This window comes from Loxodonta africana, chromosome 3 (genome assembly GCF_030014295.1).
Source record: "Loxodonta africana isolate mLoxAfr1 chromosome 3, mLoxAfr1.hap2, whole genome shotgun sequence".
Lineage (NCBI taxonomy): Eukaryota > Metazoa > Chordata > Mammalia > Proboscidea > Elephantidae > Loxodonta > Loxodonta africana.
This window is the reverse complement of record NC_087344.1, coordinates 194824981-194843980: the sequence shown is the minus strand read 5'-3', so window position 1 is coordinate 194843980 and position 19000 is coordinate 194824981. Positions and strand designations below refer to the sequence as shown.

At 50.5% G+C, this 19000-nt stretch overlaps 1 protein-coding gene across 1 annotated transcript; it reads left to right on the top strand.

Annotated features, from left to right (window-relative positions):
- The first annotated feature begins 1538 nt into the window (after nucleotides 1-1538).
- VSIG8 (V-set and immunoglobulin domain containing 8) lies at nucleotides 1539-13274 on the top strand. Its single transcript, XM_023554156.2, has 6 exons — nucleotides 1539-1772; nucleotides 2213-2414; nucleotides 2538-2753; nucleotides 3539-3664; nucleotides 3950-4148; nucleotides 5030-13274. Exons 1-6 carry the CDS (start codon nucleotides 1542-1544, stop codon nucleotides 5310-5312), a joined length of 1257 nt encoding a protein of 418 aa, XP_023409924.1. The 5' UTR covers nucleotides 1539-1541; the 3' UTR covers nucleotides 5313-13274.
- Nucleotides 13275-19000: the final 5726 nt, after the last annotated feature.

Sequence of the window (19000 nt, the reverse complement as noted above, 5' to 3'; positions counted from 1 at the left end):
TCTTGAATGAAGGTACGTGGGAGGCTGTGAAAGTGTGGAGTAGATGTGTCTTTTGGAGTATCAGGTATTTGTGTTTGTGTGCCTATGCGTGTCTGTATGGATCTGAGTATGTGTGTGTGTGCAGGAAGGTGAGTCTGCATAGGTTTGTCTCTGCATTTTGAAGGCTTGTGTCTATGCATTTGTCTCTGCATTTTGAAGACTTGTGTCTATGCATCCATTTGTTTGGCAATGAGGGCGTTGTAGTTGTGTAAGATGTTCTCTAAGTATGAATGTGGTCCCAGGACACAGCCGGAGAAGGGCAGAGCAGAATGAGTTGCTGAGACTTGGGGCTGGGACTCCCAGGGACTTGCTGACTGTCAACAAAGAATGCAGCAGGAGGGAGAGCCAGGACAGGAGGGGGGCCTAGAAGCAGGGTTGCAGAAGACAGAAGGCAGAGCCCTTCCTGCTGAGGGTGGGGCCATGGGCACACCCCCTTCAGCTCCCTGTGTGGGTCCAACCGGTTGGGGCTAGTGCTTGACTGGGGCTTTAGGGTAGGGAGGGAAAGGAGTTCAGTCCTGAGCTCCAGAATCTACCATGGAAGCCCACAGAGGCTGATGCCACCCAGAAGGCTGTGTGGCAATGCCCAGTGGCTGGGGAGCTTGCTGACTCGGGGGCGCTAAGCAGTGTGGGAAGGGATAGGAGAGAGAATGTGGGGGTGGCTGTACCTGAGCCGCATAATCACACAAGGGGAAGGACACACAGTCCACACTGTCACATGTCATCACATAAGACCACCACTCACTATGACATGGAGATAAAGTGAGGCTCCTGGTCACAGCCGCCCACTGTCACACACAGGCAGACCATCAGTCCACGGACACTGTCATAGGCACACATGGCCACACACAAGCATACAGACACACACTGTCATACATAGATATACACACAGTCCCACATGCATGGTACACACAGGTGCACCCAGACTTTTGTACCTCAGGCTGGAAGGAGGCCACTGTATCCAGCCTACTGCCTCCAGATAGGAACACCTCGCTTGGCCCAGGCAGACTCTTCTATCAGGGAATTTAACAACTCCGTGTGCTCCAAATGCCTTCAGACGACAGACAGACAGACACATGCACACGCACACGCACTTGCACACCTACACCATCATGTAAACATACAGCAGGCACCCTAGCTTGTTGTGTGCACGTATACCTTTATAGTCCACATAAGCAGCCACGGCTACTCGTAAGCATGCAATGTAATGTGTGTACACGTTCCTGCATGCATACACACAATCATGTATACATACATGCACACAATAGCTATATACACACAAACAGTATTCAATGCAATCCTACATAATCATAAAATACATGCATGTGTGCACAAGCATGCACAGATACCACCACGTGGATACACTTACATTCACAAACGTGCTGTCACGCACTATACCAATTCGTACACACACACATACTCAGAGCAAGCCGTCCTCCCTGTGGAAGCCCCACTGAGCCCAGGTTACAGCCGACAGAGAATGGTGGAAAGAGAGGCTGGGGCTGATGACCCGAGTCCTGGTTCTGTGTCCTCACCCCACCTGCCCTGCCCTTCCCCCAGCACTGCTGTCCGCCGTGCGGATCAATGGGGATGGCCAGGAGATCCTGTACCTAGCTGAAGGTGATAACGTGAGGCTGGGCTGCCCCTACATCCTGGACCCTGAGGACTATGGTCCCAGCGGGCTGGACATCGAGTGGACGCAGGTTGACTCAGACCCCTCACATCGGGAGAATGTGGTGAGTGTTGGGCACTGGGTTCCCTTTACCCTACACTTCAGGGTGCTTTCCTGTTGGGCAGCAAACTTCTTGAGAGGAGGAAGGGCAGATAAGGAAACCAAGAATTTGAACTTACCCCAAGGCCTCACAGGGAGTAGGGCAATAGGAAGGAGAGCTCTGCCAGCCAGTCCGCCTCCTCTGCCCAGTCCAAGGGGAAGAGATGGAATGGTCCCTGTCCTCCCCAAGTTCCCATTTTGATCTTGTACTTTTCAAAGTGCTTGATCTCATCTGATCTTCACATATTCTGGAGGTGGTCACTGGGTCAGGCCTTGTCATTCTCATTTTCCAGCTGAGAAAACCGAGTCTCAGAATAGTTTATTTATTGGCTAGAGCAGCCAACCCACATGGCCCTCCTTGGCTCAGCCTGCCTCACCACCTCTGTTTTCCTCTCTTCTTCCCAGTTCCTTAGTTACCAGGACAAGAGGATAAACCATGGCAACCTTCCCCATCTGCAGCAGAGGGTCCGCTTTGCAGCCTCGGACCCCAGCCAGTACGATGCCTCCATCAACCTCATGAACCTGCAGGTATCCGACACAGCCACCTATGAGTGCCGGGTGAAGAAGACCACCATGGCCTCCCGGAAGGTCATTGTCACTGTCCAAGGTATAGCCACACCCCTCTGGGCTCCCCTTCCTCTGACTTCACACCCAAGGGTAGCTTGGCCACTCTGAGCCTCGCTCTGCCTGTTTGCTGGGCCCTGGCTCCCATGTACCTGTTTCCCTGCAGCGCGACCTGCGGTGCCCGTGTGCTGGGCTGAGGGCCACATGACCAAAGGCAATGATGTGGTGCTGAAGTGCTTTGCCAATGGGGGCACCCAGCCCTTCTCCTACAGGTGGGCCAAGATCAGTGGGCGCATCCACCCCTACCGTGCCGGATCCTACCACTCCCAGACCAGCTTCCACTCTGAGCACTCTTACCAGGAGTCTTTTCACAGCTCCTTTGGTCAAGGTGAGGGGGCTACCACCAGGGGTCTAGGGGTGGGGATGAGGGGAAGGAAGACCAGAGACTTTGGGGGCCTCTGGGGCTTTCCTGGGTCATCAGTGGCACCAAGTCAAACTTGGAACCTCTGTGGGGCACCCTTCCTCTGTCCCAGCAGTTGCTATTGAGGGAAGAAGATGAGACAGATATGGTGTCACTGAAGAGCAGTATGGTTAATCTGGGCAGAAAACAGTCTGAGATAGACAGAGCTGGGCTTGAGTCCTCACTGGGCCACTGCCTGAGTGCAAAACTCAGGCAAGTTGCTTAATGTTTCTGTGCCTTGGTTTCTTTATATATGAAACGGAATAATACTACCTTTACCTTCCAGGGGCAGGTGAAGATTAAGTGGGATGAAGTGTGTAAGGCTGAATAGAGAAACTGAGTAGTACTCACAACCAAACAAAGAATATCAGAGCTAGAGGGGCTAGCTCTGTCCTCACTGTACAAATCAGGAGACCAAGGCTCAGAGGGAGGATGTAATTTCCCTAAGGTCACCGAGTGAATTAGTGGTGTCTCTGTCCTGTTGCTGGAAGAGGGGCCCCTTCTTCTTGCCTTTCTGCCTCAGCAGGGGAAAGGTGACTCGCCTGGAGAGCAGAGTGGACCTGTGTGTGTATGTGTGCTCATGAGCATACGCCTTCCCTTCCTCCAGAAGGGGTGTCCCATGCCCCAGCCACAGGAGACCAGGTTGGGGTGGGAGCTCTCAGAGACCAGGCCTCCTGCCTCACTACAGCCCTCTGATACTCCTTTAGTCTCAAGTCTGGGCAACGGGGACCTGGTGCTGAAGGATATCTCCCGTGAGGATGACGGGCTGTATCAGTGCACAGTGGCCAATCATGTGGGCTACAGTGTGTGCGTGGTGGAGGTGAAGGTCTCAGGTAAGGGCAGCCCCCCTCCCCCCGGGGGAGGCTTCCACTGGAGGTCCCTGGGCTGTATTTTGAAGCCTTCACTGGCTCTGTCTTCCTAATGCCAATCAGCCCCCAAGTGGAAAGCCCAGGGAGGAAGATGCAGACCTAAGGGGTTAATTTGCACCTCCCCATAGTTTCCTCATTGACTGTCCCAGGGCCCCGAGACCCCCCTGGCCCTCACCCTCTTTCCCGCAGACCCCCTGCCCTGGTGCCTCCTGCAGAAAAAGCCTGATCAACCTCCACTTCTCTCCACAGAGTCCTGGCGTATAGGCGTGATCATCGGCGCAGTACTGGGCTCTCTGCTCATTCTGGGCTGCCTGTTGGTGGGCATCTGGGGGCTCGTCTGCTGCTGCTGCGGGGGCACCGGGGCTGGCTGCACCCGAGGTGTCTTTGGCTACCGCAACGGCGGCGGCGGGGTCAGCGGAGGGGCCTGCGACTTGGCTAATGAGATCAGGTAAAACCTGATGCATGCTGCCGTGCGGCAGGGGACTGGCGCCCTGTCCCTCCCCACCCCTGTCTGCCACCAGCCGCCTGGGATCCCCGCCCCAACCCTACCCGCCATCGCCACGGAGTGCTGGGACCGCAGCATGACGATCTGCCATCTGCCACTCGCCGCATGGCTTTTCTGTCTCCCTCTCCCCACCCCAAGTCCTCACCTTGCTCCTCTGCTCTCCATTTCCCTCTGGTCTACACACCTCTCTGTCGTGTCAAGACTGTAAGCTCCTGGAGGGCAGGGCCTTTTTTTTTTTTTTTTTTTTCTTTTCCGTTTTCCCTCTACTGCACCGGCGAGAACTCTGGACGTGCTTATTTAAGAGAGTAAATTATAAGAATAGTGCCAATAACTTATATTAGAAACAAACTAGAAATAAAAATAGAACACGACTAGCAACGCTAATAACTGCAGTGCCCTGGGGATGGAGGAAAAGATAGAGAAGATTGTGGGGAAGAAGGTGAGAAGAGAGAGGGAGAAAGGGCAAGGTCTGGGTTAGTTAAGGAAAGAAGGACTGGGAATGTAGCTCCTTCCGGATCTCTGTGAAAACATCAGGAAGGGATTGGAGGGCGCCTGGATGGGGCTGCCTGCCGTGGGCGGTCCGGACAGGTGTAGACAAGCCGGTTTGCAGGCAGGGGGATGGAGGTCCCTGAGACCGTTGCAGGGTCGCCGGCCCAGAAAGGGGCAGAGAGGAGAGTAGGTCGAGACCTAGGGAGAGAGGCGAAAGGCAGGTGGAGGGAGGCGCGGGAGACGAAAGGTTGCCAAGAGCCCCCGGCTCTGCCCAGGCCGCGCCCACGCCGAGCCGCGGAGGAGCCTGCTCACCCGCCCGCCTGTTGTTTCCACAGAGAGGACGCCGTGGCGCCTGGGTGCAAGGGCAGCGGGCGCGGCAGCCGCGTCACCCACCTCCTGGGGTATCCGACGCAGAACGTCAGTCGCTCCCTGCGCGGCAAGTACGCGCCCCCGCCCTGCGGCGGCCCCGAGGACGTAGCCCTGGCGCCCTGCACCTCCGTTGCTGCTGCCGCCAGCGAAGCGGGCCCTTCCCCGGTCCACGTCAAGGTCAAGAGCGCCGAGCCGGCCGAAAGCGCCCAGGGGCCGTTGCCTTCTTGCAAAGGCGGCTTGGTGGTGTGAGCGCGCGCGTCGCGCCGGGCTGCGCCCCGGCGGGAAGGAGGGTGCGGGGACTCTCTGCCCGCAGCTGGGGACACGCTCGGCCGGCGCCGATCTTGCACTCCCCAGGCCGCCTGGTGGCTGGGGGCTGACAGCATTTCGCTCGGGAAGTGCGGGAAGGCAGAGCCTCCTCCCCGAAAGTGGAAGGGGGCGGGGAAGGGCACAGAAAGACCATCCACAGCCCTCGCCGCACCCCCGGGGCCCCAAGGCTCCCGGGAAGGGAGGGAGAAGGAAGCCGAGACAGTGTCCGAGAGCGGCTGAGGCCGGAGGCCCGGTGTCCCCAGCCAAGGCAGAGGGCCCCAGGGGCCAGGTGGGGTGGGAGTCTGGGCTGAATTGTCTGTGTGTGAGATCTGAGCTCTGAGGCAGCAGTATTAGCACAATAAATAAACCGTATGACTTGAGACTGAGGTGGCTGTGGTTCTGAGGAGGGTTGGGCAAGGGGAGAGTGTGGAGGGGCCCTGTCCAGGGATGGGGGAGGTTACTCCCTGTTGCTCCCTACTCATCTCTGCACCATCTTCTCCTTTTTCCTTAGATCCCAAGGCGTCTGGGCTGGGAGGGACCATCTAATCCTCTTCCTTCGCTATACAGATGGGAAACAGACCCCTCGGGCTGGACTTTAAATCCAGAATCTTGCTTTTCTCTTTTATTACAGAAGGTCAGAATAGGGGAAACGGGCTGGCAGGGGTGACCTCTGAATATTCCCGGACCAGGACCTCTTTTCTTCATCTACCCAATCCTGATTTCTTTATCTCACCCAGATGCATGCCTTCCTTCTGGGAAGGGTTGCAGTCATAGTCTCTGGGGGTACAAAGACTTTCAAGGGCATCTAACCCAACCCTTCTTTTGTTGGGAAGGGGATTGCCATTTATGGGGTACCTACTGAATGCCAGGTGCTTTCAGATGTTTTATTTAATTCTTTAATCCTGTGAGGTTGTGCATTATTGCCGTTATACAGATAAAGAAACTGAGGCTCAAAGGGATAAGGTATCGTGATCAAGATCACAAAGGTAGTAGTAATTCAGGATTTGATCCAGATGTATTTGACTCCAAGGACACGAGGCTATTTCTTTATTTGGATTATTTCTACAGCATTCCTGGAAAAGAATCTTCCAATCTCTTCTTGAGTACCCCCAGTGGCTGCTCACTACCTCCCAAAGCAGTCCATTCTGCCTCTGACTGTCAGAGACATATTTCTTCTATTGAACTCAGTTTTGTCCCCAAATAGCTTTTATCCTTTAGTCCAAGTTCTACTCTCAGGGAGCCCCAAGCAGCACATCTCCAAGTCAGCTACCTCCAGTGGACCAAGTCCATACAGGACGGCAGCAACAGGCACACAACTGGAAGTGGGTCTGGTCTGGGGGCTGAGAGCTTTCTGAAGAGCATAGAACTTCAGGGTCTCTCAGTTCTACTTGCTTCTGCCCAGATGGGAAACCCTGGTGGTGTAGTGTTTGAATCTGCCAGGCATTCCTTGAAAACTCAACGGGGTGGTTCTACTCTGTCCTGTAGGGTCACTATGAGTCGGAATTGACTCGATGGCAGTGGTTTTTGGCTGCCCAGATGTCTGCCTGTTGAGAGCCCAGGCTCTTTCTTCTCTCCTGGTCTCTTTTCTCTTGGAGGAGAAGCTGGCTGTGCTTGGGAAGAGAAAGGAGAAATGATGGTGGGAAAGAGGGAGCCAGGGACAACTGTCTTGTGGATGAGGAGATGAGGGCCTCCTTGGGGATGGATGAGGGGATTAGACTGTGAGGGGAACAGAGGATGCCAGGAACATCTATCCCTTCATTTATTTGGTCACATTTATGAGGACCAATAAGGTGACCTAGGGTGTCCCTGGATGGCACAGATGATTAAGCTGTGACTGAAAGTTTGGCAGTTTGAACCCACCCAGAGGTGTCTTGGAAGAAAGGGCCTGGTGATCTGTTTCTGAAAGGTCACAGCCTTGAAAACCCTTCAGAGCACAGTTCTACTCTGACACACATGGGGTCACCATGAGTTGAAATTGACAGAAACTGTGTATGTGTGTATGTTTAATAATGTGACCTGTTCACAGAGACTTCGATCTTCAGCAGGTCCCCGGGCCTGGCACACTTCTGCTTCAGGCAGAAGACTGAATAGGATGATTTTGAGAGGGCCCTCTCTGAGGAGCCTCCAGCTCTGCCTCCTGCCAGCTGGTGAGGAGCGAGGCAGCTAACTGGCTGTAGAGGTTGTGTTGAGTGACATCATTTTCCCCATTCCAGAAGCCATGGAGCCATGCTCCGACTGAGCCTTCATTTGAGGGGTGAGAAGAGTGGGGCTCTGGCAAGAAAAGCTCATTAAAAAGCAGCAAGAGAGATTTCAGGCAGACTCTTTAGACAATTTCTTGTTAGGAAGGGAAGCCAGGGACACTCCTAAATCCAAGGCTGGGATCAGTCATGATCAGGGCACTTAGTGCCCCAGGGCGATGAAGGAGGGAAGTTTCTGCTCCAACATTTTGCTTCCAGGATGCTTTGGTCTTTTTTGTTCCTGTCTCCAATGTGAAACTTGTCCGATGCTGAAGAAGTCTTGTGGCGATAAATGCTTGACAGTTGGCCCTCAGTGGGAAAAGAGGGGCAAGCCTTGAGGTGCAGCACTTATCAATTTCAGTGATATAAATACTCCCGCCATGACCAGTTGCAAGCTACCAGTGGGACACCACTGACGTGGAGCTGGAAGAACTGTGCAGTATCACACCATTGTGTAGAATTTCCACAATACAGATAGCCTAGAAGTAAATAACTTCCATCCAGAGCTTAAAGCTTAGATAATAGTAAATGGTAGTAAAATAACTAGGAAGGGATGAGTTTTGATCACCTTTGTTTTTAATTTGTTTTCTAATTGTAAATTTATATAATTTAATTTTTAATAATGGATGTGTGTAACAACCGGCTTGCAGAATTTAGGAGACTGTGTCACAGGCAAGCAGAAGGCTGTGCATACAGCCCTGCCCCAAAAGAGGAAATCACAAGACCAGTCCGAGTTTTCTCCGTGTTTCCATAGAAACACGAAGATCACACTCAGTTATCTCCATTTCACTTCCTTTTGCGTTTTTCCCGGCCTTCCTGAAGCTGACTTCCAGTTCCTCTGGTCAATGAAAAAGCAAATACGATCGTTTCTGTCTCCTGTAGTCATGAAACCTAACTGGACACCCACGGAACTTCTGTGAAGCTGCCTGGCTGCCCTGGGCAATCTGTCCAGGAGACACTGAGTCCTCACTGACTCAGCTCCTTCTCCGACCTTCTTCCCCAGGCTTTAGGAAGTCATCTTGTAGTCATTGCCTCTTAAGCTTCAAATTCTTAAGACCAGGAGTGGCTTGGAATCACAATGAATTTTCTCCACAGACTCTGATTAGAATAAGCCATAGCGTGTGTGCTGCCCGATTACATTTCAGTTGTTGCAGGCCCAGTCAGACTGTGATGACTCTGGGAGGGGTTAATTTTGTTTGGCTCACTGGTAACAGGGAGTTTTGGGAATTGCCCAATCACTGTCCTTCCGGAGTATGGAACTGCTGGACTCCTGTGGGTTTAGGCTGTGGCCTGCCTCAGGATAGGGGACCAGACTAGAACTTTAACCCTGTTCCCTGAAGCTTCCCAGGAAATGGAGCCTTCTCAAAGCTGTTCCCTGGTGGGAGTCCGGGGAACCCCTGCTGTGGAGTTTACACTCTTCATCCATGCAGCCCCTCCCAAAAAATCTCTAAAAAGCAAACCAGTTCAACTCGTGGTGACCCCATTAGTTGCAGTGTAGAACTGCACTTCGTAGTTTTTTTTTAGTGTTTTAATATTCTTTATTTATTTGGTAAACTTTCATTTATTCTTCACCGTATTTTAGATGTTTTGACCTAACTTCCTTTCTGTTTCTTTTGGTAGATTTATAACAGTTGGTTGGTAGGGAAATTTTTGTTCAGATTTGTGCGTACATTTTTCAAAACAAACTGAGGAACCTTTAGTTTTACATTTAGCAGTTTATTTTGTGGTAGGAGGCCCATAGGGTTCTCAAGGCTGTGACCTTTTGGAAGCAGATCGCCAGCCCTGTCTTCCAAGGTGCCTCTGGGTGAGTTCGAACTGCCAATCTTTCAGTTAGTAGCTGAGCACTTAGCAGTTTACACCACCCAGGGACCCCTTTCATCCATCCAGCACATCCTGAGTAATCACTTTATTTGCTCCTGATATATGGAAGCAAAACCAATCCCATTCAGTTCTTTGGGGTTAGATTATGAAGAGTGTGCTGAGGGAAAAACTATGAGACGTGGGCCCATGCAGCAAGCTGGGGATAGTGGCTGCTTCGGGAAATCTGGGGGAGCTTGGAATTGGGCACTGAGCCTGCAGGTGGGGAAGGCGCAAGGCAGCCTTCAGCCACCTCTCTGCGCCCATGGCCCCCAGCAGCCCTCCTGGGTCCAGCAGGCAGGATGGGACACTCAGCGCTTGTAGGAGCCTGAAGCCCTTGACAAAGGCAGAGAATGGGGCAGAAGTGGATGGGGTGAAACTGCTGAGCTCACTTGTATAGAGGCTGAGTTTGAGGTGATGGGAAACCCTTGTATAGGGTAGCCTGAGGGAGGAACAGAGGGAAGAAGGGAGGAAGAAAACTTGTAAGAAATATTTGTGGGCATGTTCACAGATGCAAAGGAAAAAAACCTCAGTTTTGGAGTCAGACGAACTTGAATGCAGAGTTATTTAACAAGCTCCTAAAGCCTCAGTTTCTTCATCTGTAAAATGGGAATAGTAACAGGGCTCTTCTTGTGAAGTGCCTATCACAGAGCCTGGTACATAGTAGGAGGTCAGCAAATGGTGGATCCCCAGTGCCCCACTAGTATATAATTTCACCTTTCACAAGAGGGCAGGCCTGAGACCCTGATCCAACTACAGAGGTAGGAATCACGGTGTCTGCAGTGGGTGGTCCGCAGAGAGGGGGACAGAGTAAGGAGTATGAAGCCCTGGGGTTGAACCTGGGGAAAGAGGGAAGGAGTCCAGAAACCAGCAGGTAGAGAAGTGAGAGGAGAGCCAGGACTTGCCTCTTGAGTCCCGGAATTCATGTGCAGATGTTAGTATTGAAAACAATCCTCATTAGTAATAGTGATACTGATACTAACAGGAAGCACCTGAAACACAAGCTCAGCAGGGTGCCAGAGTCATGTCAAAGAAGAAGCTGCCAGAATCCTTGGGCCACCTCCCTAGACCAGGGCGCGCCCTCCTGGGCCCTTCATCTACCTGCTCTCAGCTGCTGCCACTCAGGCCTCGTCGTCTGTTCTCTGGGCCCAGTGTCCACTGTGGCACCCTCTGTAGCACTGGCTTTGACAGCCCTTCCAGGTGGACAGTCCCTCCTGAAGGGCTTCCACACTGCCCCCAGCTCTCCCAAAGTTGAGGAGAGACCCTCCTAGCAGGGAACATACAGATTTTCTTAAACATTTTTGGGAGAGTCCACTCAGTCTTGGAGTTGAGCTCTTTGGGCCCTTACTTCTTGCCCGTCTCTGGCCTGGAGTGTAGACTGCCCCTTCTTGTCAGTCCCCACAGACACCCCTGGTCTCCCCTGCCTCCTTCCTCTTCCTGCCTGGATGCCATGACAGCCTTGTGGCCTCTCCCTGCCGTGACTCACTTGACTTCACTCCTATGGCTCTCCAAATGCTGGAATTCCAGCTTTATTCCCTGCCCCAGCCCAGCCCAGCCCAGCCCAGCCCAGCCCAGCCCACACCTCCCTATAGCCAAGGCTGCTTTCCTTGTCTGTAAAACTCTTTTTCCTCTCTCTCCTTGTTTCTTTTCTTAGTCTGCCTCTTTCTGTAGGAAGGCAGACTGGCCGCACCCTCTTCATTTTCCCAGTCTCTGCTCCTAAGACCAAAACCAAACCCATTGCCAAGGAGTGGATTGTGATTCATGGAGACCCATGTGTTACAGAGTAGAACTGCTCCAATGGGTTTTCTTGGCTGTAATCTTTAGGGCAGTAGATTGCCAGGCCTTTCTTCCGAGGAGCCACCCGGTGGGCTCAAACCATCAACCTTTAGGTTAGCGGTCACTTGAAAACCCTTTGCACCACCTAGGGACCTATCCTGCTCCTAAACTATTGCCATCAAATTCATTCTGACTCACAGTGACCCTGTAGGACAGAGTTGAACTGCCCCCTAGGGTTTCCAGGGCTGTAATCTACACAGCGGCTGGTGGGTTCAAACCGCCGACCTTTAGGTTAGCAGCCAAGCACTTAACCACTGTGCCACCAGGGCTCCTATCCTGCTTCTAGACAAGGGAAAATGGTGCCTACTTTACTACCTTTCTGTTTTCTGAGGGTGTCCTGTTACCCTCCCTCCCCCATCAGACTAGGTAATCTTCTCCTGAGGGCAGGCCTGTGTCTCCTCCTGAGATCTCAGCATCTGTTCCTGTCCAGCACTCAGACTTTCTCCCTAAACTAACCTTCTCTAAGCTTAGTGTGTTGGATAAAGCGTGTAGTAGAGACTGTTCCCCACGACTTGGGTTATGACAATAACCCATGTCTGTGATTACTTCCAACTCCCTGGGTGGTGCAAATGGTTAACAATATTGGCTGCTAACAGAGAGGATCCGGGTTTGAGTTCACCCAGAGGCGACACAGAAGAAAGACTTAGCCATCACCATCTATTTCCAAAAAATCAGCCACTGAAAACCCTGTGGAGCACAGTTCCACTCTGACACATGTGGGGCTGCCATGAGTTGAAGTTCATTCAAGCAACTGGTTTTACTTCAGGGAAATGTGATGGGAAAAGCCACACATTTCCTGCAAATTCTCCTCAAAGGCGGCGTTCCAGGAGAGGGCCCATCAACTGATGAGCAGAGGAAGGGAGGGCTTAGAGAACGGTATAACTGGAGCTCTGGGCCTCCCAGGACCAGAGCAACGGGCTGAATTAGGCACGGCTCTATTGTTCTATGGGATAGTCAAGGGGCTTCTGTGTCTTTGACTAACAGGCTCTTTAGAAACAGTTCTGCCCCATATAGAATGCAGGCTTCTCATACATAGTTTATCAAAGACTTGAGGCAAATACATGTTTGCAATTGGTGCATTAAAAAAATTCAGCAACAGGTCCTTGGTCAGGAACCTAACCTGCTATTATAGCATTGTTCCTGTGGGGAAATCTGATTCCTTCCTTTCAGTAAACACCAGTCTTTCCAGGAATGCAGTCTGAGAAAGCGAGGAACCTCCCGTCTACCTCCCCCACCTCTCTGTCTATTTATTTAAAATCTGTATGCCAAAAAAACCCAAATGTATGCACCCAGGCCGATGTTTAACAGACATCTCAAACTTAGCATGCCCCAAACACTGCCCTTGACCTTCCTTAATCCACTCCACCTACGCCCACTGTCCAGCCCGTCTCAGTTGATGGCAACTCTGTCCTTCCTTGACTCCTGTCTTTCTCACTAAGCCTTTCTTCCCACGCCCAGTCTGTAAGGAAATCCTGTTGGCTCTACCTTGGTAGCAGATCCAGGGTCTAACCCTGCTGCCCTTCTCCCCATTACCTCCTGGCTCCCAGCCACCATCTTTTCTTGCCTGGGTTACAGCAATAGCCTCCCAGCCAGACTCCCTGCTTCCTCCCTCACCCACCTACGGTTTATTCTTAATGGAGTGGCCAGAGCATTCTTAAATCGTCCTTTTGCTCAAATTCCTGAAATGGCTTCCTGCTTTACTCAGAGCCAAAGCCGAGGTCCTTACACTGGCCCCACAGGCCTTATCTGTCACCTCTGACCTGATCTAGTCCCCTTTTCCCCCGGCTCTCTCCACTCAGCCACACTGGCTCCAACTGTTTCTTGAATGCCTTAGGGTCTTTGCCCTGGCTGCTCTCCTTGCCCACAGTGGTTTTCCTCTAGATTTCCCAATGGCTAAATCCCTCACCGCCTTCAAGTCTTTGCTCACCCATCTCCCCTCAGTGAGGTCTACCATGATTTAAGATGGCAACCTCCTTCTGCTATACTCCTCCATTCTTGTAGCCCTCTCTCTTTTTTCTTTCATCAATAGCACGTCTCGCCTTTAGCATGCTACATCATTTATATGTTTTGATTATTGCTAATGGTCTCTTTCCCTCCTCCCCCTTCTCCTTCCCCTTTTTGTCTGTTTTATTTGAAAATGAATCTGAGATCCTACATGGTCCCTGGACTCTCTGTTAGCCCCAAACTAAAACCATTCCTGAAGCCAATTCTGCAGACAAAGATTAGGTTGGACTATAAGGCAGAAAATGCTACTTGTGAGGTATGTGCTTCTTAGCTCAAGTAGCCACATGAGACTCTGTGGGCAGCTTCTGACTGGAGGCGAGATGAGAAGGCAGAGAGGGACAGGAGCTGGCTAAATGGACACAGGGAATAATGAGTGTGCTGTCACATTTAGGGAGAGCAACTAGGGTCACATAACAACGTGCGTTTAAGTGTTTGTGTGAGAAACTGACTTGAATTGTACATTTTCACTTAAAGCACAATAAAAAAAAGAGAGAAAAAATGAAGCCTCCCTCAAAGCAAAATTCTTTGAAGATTAAATTTCCAGATGTCCTTTGATATATGACATGTCCTTAATAATGCTGTTTTTACAACTGGCTGACCCTGAAATCCTGCAAGTCCTCTGATTCTATCTCCTGAGAAATCGACATGAAAGGAATTTAAGAGACAGCCTGCCTGGACCCTGATACATTAAATTATTAAGAACTGACTACCTCGAGGGTCATCGCAAGTGATTCTTGACAAACAAATGCTGTAATGCTGTATCCAAAGGTCACTCAATGAAAATCTGTTACCTACGTAACCTGCTTTCATAATTCCCTATTTGGAGCAGCTTCCTGATACTTTCTGTTTGAGGCTGTCTGATTAGAATCGTATCTACTTAAAATACATGTATTTGTCTACACTAAAAAAAAAAAAAAAAAGTGTCTGAGCTGCTAAAAAATGCCAGGTACATAGTAGGCACTCAATAAGTATTGTTTCAAAGAATGAAGGAGGATGGGAAGAGTCAGGCTATATAGTCTGGGGCCCCTCAGGGGATGGGAAGTTAGCGAGAATCAGCCCATCCACTCCTGGGTGGCCAAGAGGTCCCTAAGAGGCCCAGAAGCTTGTCTGGGTCCAGCCAACTGATTGTGCTACCTGGAAGGGGCAGATCTACTGAGACTCCATGCTCTTGGCTTCCTCAAGGAGGGGGTGTCTGAAAAAGGGCCACTTATTGTCCACCTGCCCAACCCCCACCCTCTGGTTAATCACCTGTTTAACAGGTATCTTTTGGTGATATACTACTGTGTGTCAGTGGTAGGACGAGTATTAAGTCTGACCCTTGCAGGAAGTCCTTCTCCCCCTAGGGAGGTCATTAATCACATTTGCAAAAATTAAAGAATGATTCACATGATTTTTAATTCAGCTTCATGCAAGGTGTTGGGAGAGTTGATGCTATGAGATCTTTTGAGAGAAGGCTTCTGAAGAGGAGTGCCTGGGGTTGGGCCTTGAAGCATTTGGTTGGAGAGTAAGATAGATGAAGGGGTGTAGTTCAGGCTGGGAGGTGGAGGGAAGAGCCTGGATAAAGGCACAAAGTGCATGAGCTTGTCAGGTTCAAGGCGACTGACAATGGAATGGAATGTGTGAGTTGGGGCAGCTAAATGCTGAGCCAGCTCCATCTTAAGGCCTCCGAGGGGTGGGACTGGGGTAGAGGGGAAGTAAGGTGTGTGTGCCAACTGGAATCTCTGTAGAAGGGCCTGGGAGTGAGGGTGAAGGGGACGGTTCCTTCTCCATGGCCCAGGCTGAGCACTCTCATTTCTTTTACTGAAAAATGTCCATGAGGCCTCATCCTTCTGGGGCTCCAGCTTCCTCTCCATCTTCCCCAAACTTCCCAGACCCAGGGGGTATAATTGTATTCCTCTTCTCTTTAGCATCAGAGGCCTGGCTGACTCAGTTCTCCAGGAATGAGGCCCTGTGCTGATGGCAGCATTGCAGGCTATGCTGGTCTTCTGAGGCAAAGAGACCATTGGGTGATGGGATGTTTGTGTGTCTCCCAAAGCAAACCTCACAGGAGACTAGTGGTGATGGGGTATGCCATTTATTGGTGTCAGTGATGGCCAGATGGCCACAAGCTTCAATGCATGGGACACAATAGACCTCCAATATCCTTCTCTGCTGGCCTGAGAAGACCCCCAACCCCAAGACCCTGACTCATGCTGCCCCCTGACTCTCTGCCTTCCCCTCCCCCAGCCAGCTCATTGACCTTCAGAATACAGGACAGCTCCACTCCACAGTGGCTGAATAGCCAGGGACATTCCCTGCTCCTGCCCTACTCTAGGTGTGGCTGAGAGCACCCTGCTGTGAATGCTGGTCTCACTCCTGTAAGCTGCACCCTCCTAGCTACCCGGCAAGGGTACAGTGGAAACTCCTTTTTCCAGCCAGCCTGGCCCTGGGACAGCTCCTTTTTTATATTATTATTATTTTTGTGGTAAATGTGTAGGTAACAAAACTTTTGCCATTTCAACAATCTGTACACAAACAGTTCAGCGACATTAAATATGTTCATCACGTTGTTCAGCCATCACCGTTTCTGAATTTTCCCATCACCCTTAACAGAAGCTCAGAGTCCCCTGAGCATTGTGTCTTCCTTTCCTCCTCCTTCCAGCATGCCCCTGGTAACTGCTAATAAACTTAGGTCTGTAGGGACTTGCCTGTACTAGCTATCTTGTATAAGTGGGATCATACAACGTTTGTCCTTTTGTAAAAGACTGACTTATGTCATGTAGCATGATGTTTTCAAGGTTCATCTGTGTTGTAGACTCTGTCAGAACTTCATTTCTCTTTACAGCTGAGTAACATTCCATTGTACATATGTGCCACATTTTATTTATCTGTTTGTCTGCTGATGGATATTTCGGCTGTTTCCACCTTTTGGCTATTATGAACAGTGTTGTGATGAACATTATATTGGTGTACAAATATCTGCTTGTCGTCTTTCTTTCAATTGTCAGCTTCTCTTGATGTCCTCCCTCAAAAGGATGCCCCTGTCTCTGCTCTGCTCCAAGAATGGGGCTCCAGAGACTCAGACCTGATTGGTGTGACTTGTCCCTGAGGGACAATCACGGGGTGTCTAACACACCAGCTCCTTTGGAGTGACTGTGTCTGCCTGACCAAGTCACTGCCCTTAGCCCTTGGAAAGACTCCCATGAGACACACCAGGGCTTCCACCTTGACAACCTGTGTGGGCATCTGAACACGTCAGGAGTGGGCATGAGTTGGGTTGGATTCAGGATGGGTGTGGGTCAGGGACACAGGACCCCCTCATGACAGCTGGGGCAGCTACAGCGCTCCCTGCCATTATCTTTATTGACCTTGAGTCCTGAATGGCTTCGGGCTTTCCGGAACTGGGTAGGTAGGATTCAGGCCAAGTGATAGAGAAGCTGACCAGAACACACGGCCCAGGACAGTTTGGGCTCAGGGTGCTGTGGGAAGCCCCTTTTGCCCAGGAGAGGTCTTGCAGCCTCAGATTTATGTGGACACAGCCAGATGTAAAAACCTACATGGTTACAGATGTGTCCCAGCTGTCCTGGGTGGGAGTGGAGAGGAGCAGGAGGAAAGGTGGCTTTTCCTTCTCAAGCCATCTTACATTTACATTATTAAGTTGAATCAGAAAAGTGTAAAAATAAAATTACATATTTGGTCATTTTTTTAACTTAAAAAAATGGTTATTTTCAAATGATTCAACCCAATAATATATTGTTCAGCCTACAAATGTTTGTTCCTTTTAAAGCCCTACCATTACCAGTTGCTACTGAGTCGATTCTGACTCGTGGTGACCCCAGGTGTGTCAGAGTAGAACTGCGCTCCTTGGTTGGACTTGAATCTCTAACCTATTGGTTAGCAGTCACTCAGAGACTCCTGTAAAGCCCTAGTTCCCTGATAATTAAGGGCCAATTAACTCTTGACTTAACCCTAAAATGTACTATACTTTCTGTATTTCCAGTTTTGATAAATGCCTAGTTACTCAGGTCAGACACTCCAGTGTCATCCTTGGCTCCCCCCTGACTCCCCTCCTACGAATAGCCAATACCAAGTCTTGTCTGTTCTACCACCTGAGTATTTCTTGAATCCACATGTTTCTTCTCCCTCTCTGTCCCCACCTTAATTCCAAGCCGTGGTCCTTTCTTCTGGGGTAACTGCAACAATGCCATCTTCCTGTTTGATGTTCGCCCCCTTCAATCCACTCTCCTCCACACAGGCATCCACCAGAGACAGCTTTTAAAAATGCAAATCCAAGCATGTCATTTCCCTCCTTAAAACTCTTCAGTGGCTTCTTTTACACACCTTTAGAATTAAACTTTAAATCTTACCATGTCCTACCAGACCCTGCATGATCTGACCTCTGCCGTCCCTTCCTCCCAGAGCCTCTTTGCTTGTTACCCTCTGGCCCTGAGGACCTTCCTTCAGACTTTCACATATGCCAAGATCCTTCCAGAAGGTCTCTCACATATGCTCACCCCTCAGTGTGCCATGCTCTCCCCAACTCTTTGCCTTACTAGAGCTTACTCTTCCTCCTGGCATCAGCTTGAACATTCCTGCCTCAGAGAAGCCCTTTGGATCACCCCACACCATCTATTGCTCCATTGCCATTCTCATTCAGAGTTCTCAGTTCCTTTCCTCTAAAGAGCTTAGCACAATTTTAATTAAACTTTTCTGTTTATTCATTTAATATCCATTTAGGAGTGTGAACTGTCTGTCTTGTTCACAACTACATTCCCAGGGTCTCTGGCATGTAATGTCTTTGTGGTTGTTAGCTGCAGTCGAATTGGTCCCCAACTCATGGCGTCTCCATGTACATTGAGGTCAGTCTGTTATGATCCACAGGATTTTCCTGAGCTGATTTTTGAAAGTAGATTGCCAGAACTTTGTTCCTGGTCTCTCTTAGTCTGGAAGCACTGCTCATATCTGTTCAGCATCCTAGCAACACGAAAGCCTCCACCGACAGATGAATGGTGGCTGTGTTTTGGGTGCATTGGCTGGGAATTGAACCCGGGTCTCCTGCACCGCACATAAGAATTCTACTACTGAACCACCACTGCCCTCCTGGCATGTAACAAACACTCATTAAAATGTGCTGAGTGAATGAATACTGAAGGCAGGCAGCTCAGCACTCCAGGAAACCAGAGGCTATTGTCCCTGGTTTGATTCCAGACCTACCATGCTGAACTACTTTTGAGCTCTGGGCAGAGCTGGGGATTTGCTCTTAGTCATGGGGGTTGGGGTGGTGGTGGGGGTGGTGGTGGTGTCTTCAGTTCAGGGGGTAGATGGGAATCATGAAAGGGACAAAGTCCTAGGGGAGAGGTCTCCATATTCAGATCTGCCCTTAACCTTTGTGATTATAAATCGAGCTAATAAATTGCTACATAAAATTTGTCCTATCCTCTTACTTTGACAAATATTGAATTCGGAAATCTTGGACTCTGGGGTTTCTTACCCTAACTTGGCAACATAGAAAGAACAGGCCCCTGCTCCAGGCCTGAGGCCCACCTCTTCTTCCCTTCTCCCCGCAGCTTGTCCCACACTTTGAAGGGCCTCATGTACACACGTGTGAACACCCTGGGCTTCACATCCAAGCTCCATCTACACCGCCACTTAGCTACCCTCAGACCTGGGGGAGCACACCTCTGGGAAGATGGTCCCAGGAAAGAGGCTGGCACAAGC

Bases quoted from the DNA above. Each gene is read 5' to 3' on its own strand.
- VSIG8 (XM_023554156.2), top strand. From the start codon at position 1,542: ATGACCCGAGTCCTGGTTCTGTGTCCTCACCCCACCTGCCCTGCCCTT. The intron at 2,415-2,537 runs GTATAGCCACAC...GTTTCCCTGCAG, and splicing joins GGTCATTGTCACTGTCCAAG to CGCGACCTGCGGTGCCCGTG. The intron at 2,754-3,538 runs GTCAAGGTGAGG...ATACTCCTTTAG, and splicing joins GTCTTTTCACAGCTCCTTTG to TCTCAAGTCTGGGCAACGGG.